Raw genomic sequence first — 19,388 nt, 5'->3', positions numbered from 1 at the left:
TTTAAAGTATTATACTTAATGGACAGTTGTGTTGCGGCTGTGTTAGTTTGTATTAATGTTGTGTGAATACATCTGGTATCATTTCATTGAAAGTGTTTCGGGTTGGAGAGAAACCTAATTTTGACCCTGCATGTCTTGCACTTAAGGTGGTATTGGCAATAAAGCTGACTTTGACTGTGACTTGACTTTGGTTTCTTTGTGCATAAGCATCATTCAGCCACAGGTTTGAACCGTGCCCAGCCTTCATTTTATTAATTCTCCTTCACTGAGACAAAAACAAAAAGTCTGTACAGTGTTTATATACCAAAGGACGATAACATGGCTCATTAACATATGGCTTCACCCGCTGCAGTCCACAGCACAAACAACAACAATATGATCAAGCGCTGCAGATTTTCAGTTCAGAGCCAAGAACATTCAAAAGCTAATATTGGAAATGAGCCATTTTAAATAATGGCTCGATGAACTATATCTAAAATGGTATGAATATTTCTACTGTGGACATGAAACAAGCAGACGATCAAAAAAATCAAAATCAAAATGCAGTGAAAACAAGTGTGACAGTATGTGGGTTCATCTTTGTACAAAACACAGACACTGGTTTCATTCAACCGCAACGCGTGCAACATCACAACAACAGAAATACCTGAAGCTAAAGTCACCACCACCTGACCTGTGGCCTAAACATCACACCCAAGCTTTTCTCTGCTTCAAAATAAAAGTCACTACGTTCTACGTTGGCACTAATTGTTGCTTTGAATTTAAAACCTGAAAAGGCACAAAAAGATACAACGACAACTGAATGAACATCAGTGATGATGGTGAAGGTTCTGTGGCTGAGCTGAGGACTCTGTATCTCAGCATATCTGACAAAGCTGTCCCACCTTGGCTGATCGGTACACACATTGAAGTTAATCCTTATAACTACCATGCAGATCCTCAGAACTATGCTTACAGCATCCATCAACTGCCAGAGTCTCTTTCAATGTTTTTACTGGTGTGGTGTTTGGCCAACATGTGAACCTAGAAGATATTTATGATAACCTGATGTCAGGTGTGATGTGATGTGAGGTAAAAGACTTAAAAGGTTTAAATGTGAGTCCTGTGTCTGTGTGAGGATCCACCAGTGCTGGTGCTGCATGATACTGAACATTCAGCTTAAAAACTTGTGTCATTAAATTCAAACACTCTTTGCTGTTTTCTGTCTGGAACGAGTTAGTGTATATGAGCCTGATGGTGGTATTTCTTTTTATTTAGTTTATTTTTGTCCATCATCATGAACTTTGAGTAAAAAGTGCATAAAATGTGTTTGTTCCACATTCAGAGAACAACTAAGCGATTGACTGTTTAATAGTTCCAGCTTCCTGAGGGAGTGGAGCCAATACGTCTAGGACAACACCCGCTGAAGGCTTGTATGATCAGACTATAGACCACGGGTTACTGCCTTCAGCCTCCTCAACACATTCTGAAGGATGATGTTAGAGACTGAAGCAGCAGTATTTAACCTGAGGTTTCTAGAGTTTCATTCTGATAGCCCGAATAAAACAAGAAGTCTGTGCAGTGCAATGAAGTCGCTAAACCACAGGTACCTCTTCTGGACCTGAATGAAGTTCAGAAGTGAGTTTTGATAACAAACTTCTTTGTTCCTGAGAAAGACATACAAGCTTGAAGCTGAAGCGTTGGGGAAAACCACAGCTTCTGGTTTTACTCTACAGGCTCCTTTGACCTGAAGGTGCCTCGGGCTTCTTTCCAGGCTCCTGTAGGCTGTCACACAGCCACCAAGGATCCTGATGATGCTGCAGTGTTTCCTGGTGTCCAGTCTCCAGGTTCCAGCACGTTCACGGTCTCTCAGTGTTTTGTGGGTGTGCTACCTGATTGTCACCCATCGCGGGCAGCAGAGGCGCTGCTGCTTCTCTCCGTTCTGTGGTCCTGTCATCCATTGCTCCGCTGATCCGCTTTGTTGATGCTTGGTGTTCTGCAAGCTGCTGCTTTTTTTCCTTCACACGCTGCTTGGAGTCCAAAACAGCACTGGGAGAAGCTGGGAACTCAGTGCAGTAGGCTGGAGGCAGGCATGGCACCAGATGCACCTCACCTGATTCGTTCATCAGCTGAACGCAGGTGTAGAAGTCCTGAGGAGAACACTTGATGGTGAGGCCGGTGGCTTCGGGAGAAGAGGAAGGGTTGGGAACGCTGTCCTTTTCCATCACACTGTAGTCTGATGACATCATCTCCGGCCTCGGCCACAGGGCAGGCCCTTCGGGTGAGCGGCCAAAAGCTTCAGGAGGCAGTGAGCAGTAGTTAGGTAGACTCTGCACGCACAGCGCCGGGTTTGTGGCTGTGACCTGGTGATGAAGCTCGCGTGGACCCATGGGGACATCCTTCCCTCTGTCGGAGGCATCAGCCAGGAGGCTGGAGGGCGTGGGTGAGGTGGCACAGTCGTCTGTGCTGACGCTGTCCCACACCTCCTCCGTGTAGCTGGGAGGTCTGTAGCTGTGGAAGTTACTGAAGTGACGGTTGATTTCATCCAACTTTCCCATCTAAGGATGGAAGAAGTGGTAAAGATAAATCAATGGACAGTAGAACATGAGCGTGAGCATGAGTGTTCTAGCCTCTGTCAAAGAGTCAGATGAATTAATTAAAGCTCCAATAACTAATATTTAGCACCTTTTGTAAGAAATTAAGTGAAGGATGGACTATACATCATCCGTCACTGTTTCTATTTCTGTGTGTGTTACTCTTTCAAAACTGGAATATTTAATAAAGAAATGATAGGAGCTAGAGGACACTATGTAAACCCTGGGTCTAGAGTGACTTCAATGCTAAGCTCAGCTACAGAGAATTAGCACTGCTGCTATTGTCACCAGCTCCTCTGCTTCTGAACAGAAGAGTTGTCTGCAGCTGTGAACCAACTGTCGCAAAGACACATTAAGGACATGAATGACACAGCTGCAGAAACGGGACGGAGGGACGAGGAGTGAGTGTCTCAGCCCTCGGGTGCTGCTGTGTTACCTTCAGGAGCAGCGGGTCGATGCCAACAATCCGTGGCTTGGGAATGGGCGGTAGGCAGTACTGTTTTAACCTGAAGGGGAAACAAAAGGAGTTCAAGTTTTAAAGGGAAGAACAGGACCTATTTACCCACCTGTCAGACACAGGGGCCCAGTTTAAATATTCAGCTGCAGGGTCAATCAGCCTAGCCATCGGTAAACACCCAATGATTGCAAATGAAGTTTAATGGCTCCTGCTGGGGTCTGCGACGGTCCACCTGAAGCCTCAACACCAGCAGATGGAGTCATGGCCTCTGACTCCTTGGAATACATAAATCACACCAGCCATGAACTACTTGGAACGATGTAAGACACCTCTGGTGGGCAAGGTGCTCCATTCATTAGAATGTCAAACCACAGAACATGAGAGCTGTCTCCAGCTGTGAAGACCAGAGGAGAAGCTATTGAATGAATAATAATGCCAGTTTCCTCAGAATGTAGGCAAAAATCCTGTAGGGAAAATCCACAGACAGATCTGCCCAACACATGCACAGGACTGGCAATAGATGTAACTGGGTGCATGTCTGAGCACAGTCCTCAGGCTCCTACATACAGTGGTGTCCCATTCTACCACATTTATCAGACCAGATGTTAGTCAAGATGAGCTCACCAGCTGCCACAGGGCCACACGTACAGACCTCTCACACCTGCCGCCCTAAGTGACCTAGTTCACTGGAGATCAAAGTCCCAGGACCCAGGACCTTTGTGCTACCACTACGACACCTTCACAGGATCATGGGCATGACCTTTCATAATAAAAGCACCTTATATATTCATATGTTCCATCCTATATTGAGATTACAATTAAAAGCATTTAAAATATAGTGCAATGTTGTACCATAACGTTGTGCTTTCTCACCTTTTGTAATGTGGAATGAGACCAAAGAGGATTCCCAGTAGAGCCACCACGCCCACACCTGTCACCATGATCAGCAGCAGTTTTCCTGCACAGATGCATTCATTAGGGTAATGTTCCCTCCTTGTGCAGCTCTAAACCTTCAGGTTTACCTGGAATAAAAGTACTAAATACATGTCTGCAACACACATGTGTCATATGGTAGCGGTTAAATTCATAACAAAGCTAAATATGTTGTAATGAATGAAACACTGACGACACAGATCGCTTCCATGCTGTGAATGCACCTCGGGCTGCGTACCTGCAGGGGGTCTGGCAGCTCTGGCAGGGACGCTCATCAGCAGTGTGGAGCTCCAGTTGCTCCACAGGCCATAGTTGTGAGAGCGGCAGCGAACCCGGACCACGTAGTCTCCGGCAGGAAGGCCCAGCAGCTCCACCGACGGCTCCCGAATGGGGTGCTTCACCTGAACACGTGCCAACACATCAGGGGACCTGTATATACTGTATGGGCTCACGCCCCAGACATCAGAGCTTCTCTGATAAATTGGCTGAAGTGTTCTAGCCTCTGTCACAAAGTCAACACATGAGAATCACGTCGGTGATGTTTTCTATTGATATGTAAGAATTGTCAAACCACCAGCAGCAGCAGCTTCATTAGCGTGTCCTGCGTCCCTGTGCTCTGGTCATCGTCATGCTGTATATGGTTGTATACACACCTTCCAGTTGCCCGGCTCCGTCACGCGTCGGTACTGCAGCTCGTACACCAGTGTGATCCAGCCGTACTGCAGGTGTGAAGGCACCGGGTACGTCCAGGACAGCAGCACGTTGTGGCCCATTTCATCGCCGCCAGCCTCCGTCAGCGTGTAGGTCACATAGACGGGAGCTTCGGTCTGAACTGGGCACAGACATGAGTAATAGCGCTGAGGGCTGGTTCATGTCTCTGTGGCTCAACCTGCAACAGACGCGTCTTTGTTTCCTGACCACACGGGGCTGTGCCTCCCAAGTCATGCCCTTATAAAGCCAAACAGACATCACTGTTATCACAGAGTACTTCAGGCCAAGATGGAGTGATGCTCCTTCAATAATCTCTAAATTAATGCTAAATTAATTAATGAAAAAGATTCTCTGTTATGTCTGTCCAATTTTAATATCTCTATGTTGTTCAGTGCCTCATGTTGGCAGTATGAACTGTGTGCTGCCTCTTGTTACAGTCTGGTTTGTGTGGGATAGGTCCACCTGAGCGTTCCTATAGTAGCTACAGGAAGTCACCAGGTGTGTCCTGAATGAATTGGTTCCCCTCCACCCCAGACACCTGGGCTCAGCTCAGCTTATTATAGCTCACCTGCACCTGGTATTTGTGATTTGTTGCCTCATGGAGGTTCAGAGGTATTAGTCGAGTCGAATCAGAGCTAAAGCTCTAAACCAACAGTTAAAAGTGTAGAATTGAATCACAGCAACAGTGCAAAGTGCGGATTCCTCTTCCCAGTTCCCAGTTAAGTTCTGGGTGTTTTCTGACTTACAGTGAAGTGATACGACCTTTAACTGCAGCCAGTGGTGGCTCTAGAATTATTGGGACAGCGGCTCCACATCATGCTCAGCAGTGTGGCTCCTCACCTATGTCTGCCACGTCCAGGCAGTGCTCCTGGGAGGTGTAGTTCCTGCGCACGGTGACGGCGGTCACGTTCATGCAGTACACGGTCCATATAGCTGTGTGGCTGCTGTCAAAATGGCAGCTGTTGGGGCCCCCAGTGGTGTAGTCTGGACACTCACGTATGCTGTGGGTGCTCCTGCAAACATAGAACGTGGGTAACGTCACCACCTTCAGCCAACAGGTTCTACGCAGCCTCCAGCTGTGGAACCTAAAGGAGGCGGCACCCCCGCAGGACCAGCATCAGTGTGGAAGGACTGTCACTGCACCGGCATGCCAGCGGTCAGTCATGTCACACACTCATCAGTGGATGTGTGGTGCATCCAGGATCAGCAGGTCTGTAGCTGCAGATGAACGGGCCATAATTCCTTCGTACTTCTAAGATGAGGAGTGTTTCCAGCTCAATAAGGCAGTAGCGTGTGTTCTACGTACTCTTTGGAGTAGGTCAGGACGTGGGTGACCTCCTCTCCATCTGTCAGGTTGTTAAGTGGGTGCCACCAGCAGGTGAAGTCCTCCATGTTTGGAGAACGGCAGTAGTAGATGTGGGGAAGCATTGCGACATCCTCTGTGAAGAAAACATCAGATTCAGTTGGTGTGTGTGGGTTTTGCCATCACCACCACGACAGCTGTACCAGCAGGTGCCATGGCAACAGCATCCGCGAATGGAACAGGGGTTGTCCCGAGAATGCTTCCAGTAATAATGCAGAAGAAAATTAATAATTATAGCAAGCTCTTGGTTTGGTTGTTCCTCATGCTGATGTACAAATAAGGAAGCATTCAGCTAAATTAAAGCATCATTTTAACGCAAGGCAAAACCATCCATTCTTTTACTACCACTTAGTCCCAAGCAGGGTCGCAGGGGGACTGGAGCCTGTCCCAGCTATGGGCGAGAGGCAGGGTCCTCCTGGACAGGTCGCCAGTCCACCACACACACACACACACACACACACACACACACACACACACACACACACACACACACACACACACACACACACACACACACACACACACACACACACACACACACACACACACACACACACACACACACACACACACACACACACGAGAACCCACGCGAACACAGGTAGAACATGCAAACTCCACACAGAAAGGTCCGCTGTGAGGCAACAGTGTGCCGTTGCCACTGTGCCACTGCCACGAAGCAAATAACAGACTCAATACAATTCATTCGTGGAGCAGCTCCTCCACAAACACTAATCGTTTACGCCACGGTCAAACATGACTAGGGAATGACAAGGCCCCACCGGAGAGGCTTTGCTCCTTCTGCCACCAGGTGGTGAGAGTGGGCTTCGGTTTCCCGTGTTCGTCAGGCGTCCATGTACCGACCCTGGTGTCCTGCTACTGCCTCATCCTCAGTCAAAACCGTTGTTCAGGAAGTCTGTGAGGTCCACTTTGCTTCATTCCTGCCCTGCAGACTGGACTCTTTTTGTCGTGCACTGATTTTGATTTTGTCACTGGTTATATTCAAATTGTTAGTTCCTGGTGAGTTTCTTTCAGTGCTTCTTGGTTTTGATGTGCTTCCAGCATTGCTGTGATTTTTCTTTTAATATTAATAACCAACATGACGATTGTGACTGGTCGTCCTGCACTCCGGTCCCAGCTCAGTTCTAGTGAGTTTCTGATCATCCAGCCCGGTATATTCCTGCTGTTCCTCTGTGGCAAACTTATGTTTGCTCTTTATGATGCCAACATAATGTTAGCCTGTATGGACTAGTGTACATACTCTTCTTTTCTCTTTCTGCTTCTGGCCTCTCTGACTTTGTTGCTAACACAGGTGGTGAGGCTCCCTCTGATGAGTCCAACCTCGTCACCACTAAGAAGAACCTCAGCATCTTCATCTCTGCTGCCTCCATTTCAGCCTCTTGTCTCTTTCTCACTGCTACCGTCTCTAACCTCTGTCTGACCTACAGCACATCTCACCGCCGTCATACTCCTCCCACATGCACAGAAATCACTGGCTTGCAAACCCTGTGGCTAGATAGGAGTAAAACATAATACATGGGATCCTGCAGAGGAAGAATTTCATAACTCAGAATATGCTGCTGTGTATTTGACATTAGAGTTCAGGAATCTTGAACTGACCCATAATCAAATGAGCATTCGGTCCAAAGACCCAGAGACGCACACTGAGGGGAACTCCAGGAAACAGAGCAATCAATTAATTACTAATTTCATGTGTTTCTAACTCAAACACACACACACACACGCGCACGCACAAACACAAACACGCACGCACGCACGCACGCACGCACACACACACACACACACACACACACACACACACACACACACACACACACACACACACACACGCACACTAATCTAATCCATCTCTGTGGGTCCCATGACTCCATGGCTGTGTGTGATTTAAAACCAATCAATGTCCATGAGCAACAGGAAGTCAGTCACACACACACACACACACACACACACACACACACACACACACACACACACACACACACACACACACACACACACACACACACACACACACACAATTTTGGTACGTGTTACAGTTGTTGGCCAATGATGGACTACAACCAGAAATAAACCAGCCTTCGATGGTTTCTTGTCAGGAGGCACATATGGCAGAGGGCAACACAACAACCCCTATTGATTGTGTGTTGCCCCACTAACATCCCATTTATCACGTGACAAACATGGTCGGCGGTCGAAGAAGTCACTTTATTCATGGCCTGAACCCAAGCAGCAGGTGTTTGCACCTAGAGCCAACCTATGTATAGCAGATCAGCTCAGTAAGAGGCCTGCGTAAGCACGAGGGGACTCTGCAACGCTGTACCGATGCGTGAAGGTTATTACTGGGGGATGGTGGAGAATACAGCGGCTATTTAGCAGAAGGATGCATTCAGTCATATCACACGAACGCGCTCAGAGTGTGTCTTTCGTCTTTGCATGAGTCTTGCTGACTCCGTCATTGCCTCTGACGTCTGTACAATATTTAGGGGCCCAGCATGAAACAGGTGGAAAGTCAGCAGGGACGTGAGGAGCGACTTGGTGACCACGCTACAGAACAAAGCAGCAGCAAGGCATCGCGTCTCCCTCACAGATCACACAGGCAGCAGGCGGCCGCTAATCCATCGGAGAATGCACAGAGGGCAAACAAAGGGCCGTTCTGTGTGGAGTAAGAAGCTCAGGCCGCCACGCCGCAGGGACCTTCTAATCAAGCACCACTTCCCAGAAGTAGAACAACAAAGCCCACATGCTGGGAGCCAGGTCATGCCCACAGCAGCTCCCATGGCCCACACTAGCTGCAGGTGGTGGTGTGTGTCAGTGGTTGGATGTGAAGGACCAGGGAAGAGACAGATTCATTACATAACAACCAGCTGCTGCTTTTAAATAGAACATTTGTGTTCTATTATAGTTGTGGTGTAGTACAATTGTTGTGTTATTTCCACTGTGACACTAATTTACTCTCGTCAAGCCTCACAAGCCAGAAACTGGCTTTAGATAATCTGACGTGAACACGTGTCCTTGTTTGTGTAAAGGGTTCGATGAGGACAGATCCTGTCCGTAGCAACGCTTTCCTGTAATGAACAAGGAGAACAGTTACAGCTGGGTTCAGTTCATCAAAGTTCTCCTGCAACAACCATCAGCACCTGTACAGGTTCAGAGAGTCACCTTCACGCTTCCACTACAGGTCCAGGTCCTGGTTCCAGCAGTGTCATAATTGAATTCACCTCCCTCAGTATAAATATAAGACAAGTTACCTCATTGTCTGCCAAACAGTCTGTCATCTCCAGACCTTCAGTCCTTTGTCCTGCCGGGCAGTGATTTGAAGTTTTGTTTGGATTCATCATCTTCTTAGTTATTTATTATTTTGTTGGTTTGTTCTGTGGGTCCAGTTTGTTCGTGCTGCATGTTTGAGAGGTCTTGTGTGTTTAGGACATGCCCAGTGATGCAGTGGTTCTGTCTAGTCTGACCATTGGCTCTGGGTGGGCTTCAGATTTCCCAGAGTGGGATCCAGTTCTGTCTGGCCCATCTCCAACTTGAGTTTGTCTGTCACCTCTGGTGGCCAACACCATTCTGTGTCTATCTACAGTACCAGCAGTTTGTAACAACCATGTGCTGTAGTGTTTGAGGGCAGGACACGCGCTGGTCTGATGCCAGCTTTACTTTGTGCTTCTTCTCCAACACTCAAACCTCCACTGTCCACCTGCTGCCTCTAGGTTCTGCCCTATGCTCACCTCCATTCACTCAATTTTCTTCTGATGAATCCCCTTGACATCTTTCTTCCTTCCAAGCTGTCGAGTTCTGATGCATGTGAATCTGCAGAGCTGCTGAACTGGACTTTGGAATAGTTTTAATTCTTTTTTTCAGGAGATGACGTTTTCTCTAATGCAGTGGTTGAGTTCCTTTCTCAGATCAGCATGACAGCAGCAGCTGTGCAGCTGTTTATGTCTTGGTTTATGGGCCAAGCAGACGTCCAGTTGACATGAATCAATTGTCAAAACCATCTAAGAAACAGGAGCAGCTTTTTTCTTAAAACCAGCTTGTGGTTCAGACAAAACCACCAGCTCATGGTCATTTAGACTGATACTAAGCATTTTGTGTGTCACTGTGGTTTCATCTGTGGTTAGAGGTTCTTTTCACAATGATTTGAATAAACAGCTGCTGTGGATTTGACATGTTTTAGTTTTCTATCACATAATCATAAAGTGTCAGATGCAGTAAATGTGGTCCAGTCACTGACTAAACAGGGTGCAGGCCGGTTCTCATTGTGACATTTTCATGTAACTGTCACAAATAATCTAGTTTCAGGTGAAAGCAACAAAAGGTGCTGTAACAATAAAAGCTTTCATGAAAGTTTTCAATGTGTGCTGTCCAGCTGCTGCGTAGCTCATGATTGTTTGATGTTTAAGTTCACTATTTCTGCACTTCTAAGAAATTAAATGATTCAATGATTCACTTACACACTTCCTAAGTGCCACTGCCTCCAATAACTCAGGTACAATAAGAAAATGTAATCCTGATCTAGTCCTACATTACAAAGGGCTTAGGTGAGGTGAACTGGAATCATCCAAAATGATGAATAATAAATATTTCTTGCAGCAGGTGCAGAGTCCAGAAGCACATGGACGCTGATCACAGGTGATGATTTAATGCACGTTCCATGTTTGAAGCCACTGCAAGTCGTTCCGAGATGCTGACGAAGGAAGACAACATGCTGCAGGAGGCAGCTGCAGTCCCTCGGCCCGGTGCGTATTCATGTCATCAGCTGTCTGAGCCTTGCTGTTAGAGTTTAGTTTCTCATTTTCTATCACACCAAGTGAACACGGGACGTTCTCGTTTCCTAGACGCTCGACGGTCGTGGGCTAAACTGAAGCCAGAGGGAACTGAAGACCTGTAACAGCAGCCAACATGGAGCTGTGTGCTCTGGTCCTCAGAGGCCGTCTGCAACGACTTCTAGTCTCCTTTGGAACATCACATCAGCTTGTGGTTATTACTGGTAGCTCCCGGCACTAATCTGTCTGTATATAACATAAGACAACCACACAACATTTCTCCGGTTTGTCTAAAAGGACACAACACGGCTGCAAAGACTCACTGCGGTTGTGTTTGTCTTCATCCGAGGCGTCCTGTGTGATGACCACCACCGGCAGAAGCGCGAGCAGCAGCCACAGCATCCTGCTGCCTCCTGGGATCTGTCAACACAAACAACCAGGCATCAGCCTCCACATTCCCGTCCTGTGAGTCTAACTTTCATGTGACCGACAGACAAATGTTTCCTTTTCAAAGGCTAGCAGTGTGATCCGCCTGCAGCAGCATCATGAGACACATCACAAGGGTTCGAGCTCCTCAAACCAGTCGTCATGACATTCCTGATCTAACAAACCCTGATGGAGGCCAAGATTAATAAAACCGTCTGTTGTGTTGTTTGGATACAGATGCAGGCTGCATGTCTCGACCACCTCAGTGACTCCTGCTTCTGATACTGTACATCTGGCTCTGGAACACAAGCCTCCATGATTGGATCACTTTCATCCTTGGGAGGTTCATGTTCTGTTGTTGTGGCATTCTGCCTTCGCGCCGCTAGGGGAGCTCCTGTGTTTTTGTGTGGGTCTTCACCGGAGTTAGTTTTCCTGTCTGTAATTAGTTTACTCACCTGGTTGTATTTAAGTTGTGCCTTTTTGTTCACCCGTTGTTGGTGTGTACATGGTAGTAGCTTGGAAGCTACGCCAAGTTACTTAAGCTAAAGAGAGGAGTTTTTGATGAAGTGGAGTTTTTTGTTTTTTTCCGTTGATGTCTTGTTCCCTGTGAAGGTTTGTGAGTGTCTTGTGTTTTTGTGTTCCATGTTTAGGTTGGTTTTGCCTGTTGTAATGGAGTGTATTTAGTTAGCCTGTGTTCTACAGTGCTGTAGCTTAGTTCCTAGTTGTCTCCAGTGATTGTTCTGTGTTTCATGTTTAGGATTTTGCCCGTAGTGTTACGGAGCGTTTTAGGTTTATTGAAGTAGTGGTAGTTACTTACTCTACTACTAATGACTACTGACTATTCACTTAATACTGGACTACTTGGGTTCTTTGATGGCGAATCTTATTTCCCAGAATGCTTAGCTAGCAGCAGCCATCTTGGATCATCTTTCCCCCCTCCAGTGCCTTATTTCAGTTCCAGTTGCCTTGTCTCCATCACAGATTCTTCACCTGTTCCTGCTCCTTGTGGCAGCTAGAACCTCAACCACGTCCTCAGTCAGCATCTGTTCACAACCTTCAAACACCTTCAAATTTCTGCGGCCTCCTCCAGCGTTTCCACAGCTGACGAGGATTATTCGTCTCCACTCCTTTCCTAGAATCGACTGACTAGACCAGACCTAGGATCAGATCGGTACTGTAATTGGGTCTAAAATAGAAATCACCTTCTAAGATTCAGGAAATAGATCCAAATTTAGCAACAATGCCAAATGACCTTAAAAGTAATTGTGATCAATTGTGATGACATTTTACCACCTAGTTATTATTATATTATAATTAATATAATCATATAGTATAACTATAACATCAGTTAAGCATTTAAGTCCTACTCCAGGCTTTCTGCTCAGACCTGTGGTATAGTATAATGGCTATTAGCTATTAGTATGTCAAGAATCTAATGAACTACATTCTGGAGGGTGAGGTGGGTTGTTGTGTGTCCGACATCCTTCAATATTAATTAGCCACCTGCTTGTCAGAGCCAGAGATCTTTGAGCTTTTAGGGTCTATTGAAAGCTCATTACTCTAATCAGCTTATTCCAGTAAACTGCTCTGCCACATGCTGGCTTGGCCCAGTACTTTTCACTTTATTCATGTCTTTTCTGTCATTTTTAAAACACATACTCTGTACATTTTATTGCTATCTATATAGCAAACAAACGTCCAGCATGTTTAAGACGTGTAGACCTGGGTGTAACCTGCATTTACTTCGTGTCCTCGAATGAACCATCTTTTTGTTCTGTTCTTTTTCATTTAGTGGATCCATCGTGTGAATTACATCTGAATCAGGCGTTAAGGTCAGATACTTATATCACCTTTGCATCACGTCATCCTCTGTTAGACTTTAACAAGATGACAACCTAAAGACCGGATTAGCTACTTTCATGTGTGTCTTTACATAAACCTTCGCCTTCATGCGTATTATTGCGTCTGAGCTCAGTCTGGTCTGTGACCCAGCTTTTGTCCGCTGTGCTTTTGGGTTGGTCTCATACTGTACAGCGGCTGTGTGAGTGTCAACCCAGGACAACAGCAGCAGGCACAAAACATGAAAAAACAATAAAAGTCATGTGTGAAGCTGCAGAACATCCATAATAAAGTCACATGGGAGCTTAGAGGTTTTAAAGTCTGCTCTTGTTAGGGCTGGATGACAGAAGTGACGTGCAAACAGCAGCCACACTGTTGAGCACTAAGACAACAATCAAAATGTATAATCCCAGGCTTGATCTTACAGCAGAGAAGAGGATTAACCCTGGCTCCTGATGGGTTTCAACACACAAGATGGAAGCCGAGAAAACAGTTCACAGACGTTTAGTCCTCTGCACGCTGATTATTATATGGTCATGTATTATATCATGTTGTAGTTTGTGTGTAAAAAACACAAACACATCAGAACTGTGAGCAGTCTTCACAACAAACACAGACACAAAACTGCAGCCTATAAACCAGTTCGAACAGTTCACAAATGTCATATGTGTAATGAAGTTTCCTCGAATCACCAACACATAAAACCAACGTGCTTCAACATCCTAAGGTTTCAAAGATAAAAGCTCAAGTGTTGGTAGATTTACACCTTGATATCACGAGACCATAATTATGTGTTGTAGATAGAACATATTCAAACAAATGAAGTGACAAACAACCTGAGCAGGAAGAACAGGTTCCCTCAGAGAGCTGCAGTGTGTGAGCTGACACATGCAGTCTCACTTTAATCACCATCCAGGGCCTGTCACTGAATAATCTCACTTTGTGGCAGGATTAAAACACCTTCAGGGTTCTCCGGTCAAAATGGGCCATTACTCATGCACACACACTCGCTGCAGGTGGACTTGACCTAGAAACTCCTACTGTGAGGTCCAAGCTGTATCCAGCTCATCATGATGAGCCGTGCTTCCATCCTTTAAAAGCCCCACGGTTTCTGGCAGGGATCGAGCTGGGACCCTACACTTCCAAGGCTCTACCCTCTGAACTACCAGGGCACGCAGCTCTCACACACTCTATATGTTTACTTACTAAAGCTTACACTGTTATGTGCCTTAAAACACAGGTACTGTATAAATAAAGCCAGGCTGAACTAAAGCTACTTATATCTTTGTTTTTCACAATATTGTGGAACATTGGAATCTTAAGGCTTTACAGCTACGGCTGACGACGTCACACCACCAGCTACTGCTGCATCGAGTGTTTGCAGACACATTGGATCTCATTGGAGCTGTGAGTCAGACCACTTAAGTAGTTTTACTTGTTTGCACTTAAAAGCTATCGAGTGGTAAGTATGAACCCTGGAAGCAGCCGGTCCCTCTGGGCTGAACCTGAACCAGAACTGGTTATGTGGTGCTGGTTATGTCATTGTTGGATCATATATGAATGGCGGGCAGATATCTGTCTGGACTTCAACTTCTTTTTACTTTACTTTTCCTCATTAAATACCAATAGCACAAAAACAATCAAACGATGGCCCTTCACGTTGTTCAAGTGATTGGTCCTGTTCACCAATCAGTCTGGAAGCCCTTCATGTCAGACAATGACCAAATGATCTGAAGACGCTTGAACAGGACACAACACTAGACCTGGACCTGCAGACTCCAGGAAACAACCCAGAGGAGAGTAAAGTGAAACAAAGTAAAGTGAAGCGTCATGAGAACAGAAGGCATCTGTTCCATCACTTCATCCACACTGACCACTGCTCCTCCCTCAGAAGGTCAGAGGTCGCAATAACATTACCTCAATGTATGATTGTGTTCATCACTGACACTATTTGCCACCTTGTTATATTTAAAACCTTTCTGATTAGCAAGAATTAACTGATCACACATTTACATTTGACCCATGCCCACCATTGCATGACTCCCAGAGTCAATCAGACAGTCAAATACCATCCTACGTTCCATGTTGTTCCAGCCGCTGGACCAGAGCAACCATTTAGCCCTGCACACAGATTGTGCCTGTGTAAAACACTGCTGGGCAGGAAAACATTAACAGCAGACCAAGCCTGCCTCGACTGTTTTATCTTCACAATCTCAGTGAATCCTGACCAGTGGTTACTGGTTATTTTCTGCTTCCTTCACAATAAAAGCATGTCTTCACTGTGTGCAGTAGCACTAACTCACTTCCATCACTATGTTTGTACAATTAGAAGTCATATAAGTGTGTCCTATATTCTGGGCATCAGGGTTCACAGGTTTACAGCTAACACGCAGTCAAATATGTCTGTATATTTATTTATTCACCAGGCTCATTTATTCCTATAAGAAGTAAAGAAATGCAGATTCTGTTTAGTTTAGAGGTTATGAATTCATGGAACATACTGAAGTACGTATGATGAGAATTGGCACATAATGAGTTCTTTGTTTTAAAGCCACACGCACGCATCTTTCTATGGACGCTGGTACAGGATGAGTCTGCCACGCTGTCCTGAAGACGCCACGGCAGCATAGGGTACTAGGGTGTTTCCTCCTATGAGACGCCCAGTGACTGGTATCAGCCATGGAGGCCACCACACGCTTTCACAGTGGAAGAAGAAACACAATCAGTGTCTCTGTTTTTGCAGATAATGCAGTTTGTTGGCTCAAACTTTGGCATTTGCTGGAATGGATTTATAGTAGATGGTACAATATTTGAGAGGTTATTTCTTGTGGTACGGATGGAGCTGAGCCACAAAAAAATACCAACCAGCTGAAAAAAATGCCTCAATTCAGGATCCAACTCAGCTGTCTGCAGGTCTAGAAGTCTTATGCGAAGAACGCCTGCTGCTCCGTCGCCTCATTGCAGTGGAGGTCAGAGCATCCAGCCATCGCAGCCCATGCAGCCCCTCAGGCGGCACACACTCAGAGACCCAGATAGGAAGCGACAGAGAGAGTCACAAGCGTGCAAAGCTAATCACTGGCGCCAGATGAGGTTTGTGTGCAGCGTTACCCAACACTGTCTGTCCACACTGAGCTATAGCTAATTAACAGGAGGTCACACATTCCGACGCTGAACATTTACAGTACGGCCACTGGACACATTCACAGAAAACCTACCATCATTCACAGCATGCAGGAAAACTCGCGTCTCTTCTAGAGATGCTGTATATGTAGCACCCCAGTGTAATCATCATTTAATCTGCAGCAGCAACAGGTTACTGTACGCTGGGCTTCACGCATGTAAAATTTAATAAGCAGCCGGTGACACTTGGACCCGGTCCATGGAAGCCTATCAAACATGAATCCACGTTGAATGATCACAGTTGAAGTGCGGCCTGTACAGAACGTGAAACCCTCCGATCGGATGTGTGCAGCTGATTACAGCACATGCGGAATAACTGTTTTATATCTGTCATCAAAAGTGATTAAATGGTGGAACCTGTGATTTTGGACCAGTTCTCCCTGATGAGGTGACATCCCTAATACTGAAACTCGTTTCCTGACAGATAAATGCGTATGATTTAAGATCCAGTTTAAGTCACTTTACTTCAACACCATTGTTCAGATGATTCAAGCATTATGGGATGTGTATGCACTATGGAGCCGCAACCATTCATGTCTTAAAATAATGTTTCTATTATGTTCAGCCTCCAAAGACAGTTTATGTAATGGACATAAAACACAGAGAGTGGTAAAACAGTCATGAATAGTAATTAAAATAACCTTAATTAGGTGCTTTAAATGTTTAAATGTTAAATGTTTTTTTGTTGAACTGCAGAGCTGTGCTTCATAATTTGTAAGAATAATAACTCAGTTATTATTTTATCGTAATGTCTACAATAACATCGACCTCCGGAGGTTTATATATAAATATGCTGATAATCTGGACAAGCGGTCTCATTCTGGATTTACGTGGTTGGAATTAAAACCTACGAACCGAGCTCGTCCTTTCAATAAATGTCTTTGTTTTAAACTTTGAGAACGAACCGAAGTTTCAGGTGGACTGATCATTTTTCATCTCACGTTAAACCAACCGACGTCAATTAGCTGTTCGGATTAGAGCACGTCTTACCTCCAAGGTAAATAACCCTGGTCTGCTGGAACCTTGGTCCTGGAGCACCGCTTCTAACAGGGACCTGGACCAGCCGGGTCCGGGTCCGGGTCCGGGTCTATGCCGTCGCTGTGGAGGAGCCGGTGCGTTTGTATTCGCCGCCTTCAGGCTCAGAACGTGTCGATGCTTCGGTCTCCGGCAGCAGATTTCCCTTCACCTGATCCAAAGTCAGCAGCCAAACACCAGCTGAAGCTCCGGCTGCGTCCTCCTCCCTCCACTGAGGAGAGCGCGTCTCTGTATGGAAGCTCACCGGCGCCAAAACATGAGATCAACGAAGAAAACACCGCATCTGAAATTGAAATCGCCAATGCTATGCAAAATCAGCACTGTGTGAGTAAGATATACATGCAGACACGTGTCCTTTTGCCGGCAGACACTCAGTTTTGTGAGAAGCAGTCTGAAAATAGGTCGAAGTGAGAAACGCCTCCCTACACGTGTCAATCAACCCTAACCCTCCTTCAGCTGCACGCTGTACAGTAGGACACAACTATCCTGTGCTGTCACAGCTTCAGGAGACGCTGACTTTATCACCACTTCCTCCCATTTGAGGCTGAAGCTTCAGTCAATAGTCCATGATGTTAAATCATCCCTTCAACCTGTAAATGTCGACAGTATTATGAATGTACATCGTGAACAGCTTTTGCAGAAATTTGGGCCAACATGCTTGCAAGAATAACATACATACATTTTTTAAAAATGCATGCTGCGCAACATTTGTGAATCCTAATTGCCCCAGTACCCACATTGTATAACTATGTGTAAAACAAAGGTTTCTATGTTGTTACTTTGCCTCCACAACAAAAATGCCAAAACAGGGTAAAAAGTCAGAAACTGAAAAAAAGGTTTAGTAACTGCAAAAACAACAAGATTTAAAATAAAAAATGTGAATGCAAAATATTTTAAGTTTGTAAATATTTATAATATATTAATTGTATTTTTTATTTATTTATCTAAAGAAATCACTAAAATAAACATAACGTAATTGAATTGAGACGTCAATACATTTCTGCATAGTCTGGTGTATCAGCTACAATATTTTTCTGTCAAAACTGGACTTTACTTCATAACTGTGACAAAAAAATCTATACAGAGCAGGATTAATCTAAGTCTACAGCCACAGGATCCTCACAAACAACTGGACATGTTACATGAGGTTTGTCAGCAGCGTTAAAATTCAATTCACATATGATGACTAACCTTTTTGTGTGATTAAAAGGACCAGTAAAGAAATTATTGTGAATAAACGTGTACTTTGATTAAATGATTAAGTTTAGCGTTTAAATTAAAAAAAAAAACATTCTTCCATCCATCCATCCATTTTCATCCGCTTATCCGGGGCCGGGTTGCGGGGTCAGCAGTCTAAGCAGAGAGTTCCAGACTTCCCTCTCCCCGGACACTTCCTCCAGTTCTTCCGGTCGGACCCCAAGGCGTTTCCAGGCCAGCCGAGAGACGTAGTCTCTCCAGCAAGTCCTGGGTCTTCCTCGGGGCCTCCTACCGGTGGGACATGCTCGGAACACCTCCCCAGGGAGGCGTCCAGGAGGCATCCGAACTAGATGCCCGAGCCACCTCAGCTGGCTCCTCTCGATGTGGAGGAGCAGTGACTCTACTCCGAGCTCCTCCCGGGTGACAGAGCTCCTCACCTTATCTCTAAGGGAGCGCCCAGCCACCCTACGGAGGAAGCTCATTTCAGCCGCTTGTATCCGTGACCTTGCCCTTTCGGTCATGACCCAAAGCTCATGACCATAGGTGAGGGTAGGAACGTAGATTGACCGGTAAATTGCGAGCTTTGCCTTTTGGCTCAGCTCCCTCTTCACCACGACGGACCGATACACCGACCGCATTACTGCAGCCGCTGCACCGATCCGTCTGTCAAACTCACGCTGAAACAACATTCTTGTTATTGTGAATTAATTTGCTTTCTGTATACAGCTCACCCTAGGTACCATAAGATGCTATTGTTGATATTACTGTTGATATTATAGTTGATGTTATTTTTGATATTGCCCAATTAAAATGAACTAGTCTTTTGGTCAGAGTCACGAACACTTTGACATTTTCTAAAATGTGCTTTTAGAATAATATTATTAATCTTA

The 19,388-nt window shown here is 45.5% G+C and overlaps 1 protein-coding gene across 2 annotated transcripts; it reads right to left on the bottom strand.

The window, feature by feature from the left end:
- Positions 1-235: 235 nt before the first annotated feature.
- LOC114851147 (growth hormone receptor-like) lies at positions 236-17,718 on the bottom strand. Of its 2 annotated transcripts, XM_029142745.3 has the most exons (9): positions 17,257-17,718; positions 11,145-11,241; positions 5,981-6,113; positions 5,515-5,687; positions 4,617-4,795; positions 4,202-4,364; positions 3,904-3,988; positions 3,010-3,079; positions 236-2,537 (listed from the first exon to the last, which is right to left on the bottom strand). In XM_029142745.3, exons 2-9 carry the CDS (start codon positions 11,221-11,223, stop codon positions 1,839-1,841), a joined length of 1,581 nt encoding a protein of 526 aa, XP_028998578.1. In that variant the 5' UTR covers positions 11,224-11,241; positions 17,257-17,718; the 3' UTR covers positions 236-1,838. The 2 variants fall into 2 exon arrangements, with proteins under 2 accessions (XP_028998578.1, XP_055362784.1); XM_055506809.1 differs by lacking the exon at positions 17,257-17,718 and having other exon boundaries at positions 11,145-11,338.
- Between the last annotated feature and the right edge of the window lie 1,670 nt (positions 17,719-19,388).

This window comes from Betta splendens, chromosome 2 (genome assembly GCF_900634795.4).
Source record: "Betta splendens chromosome 2, fBetSpl5.4, whole genome shotgun sequence".
In the NCBI taxonomy this organism is placed as follows: domain Eukaryota; kingdom Metazoa; phylum Chordata; class Actinopteri; order Anabantiformes; family Osphronemidae; genus Betta; species Betta splendens.
The sequence above is the reverse complement of the archived record's forward strand: the minus strand, read 5'-3'. Positions and strand labels throughout refer to the sequence as shown.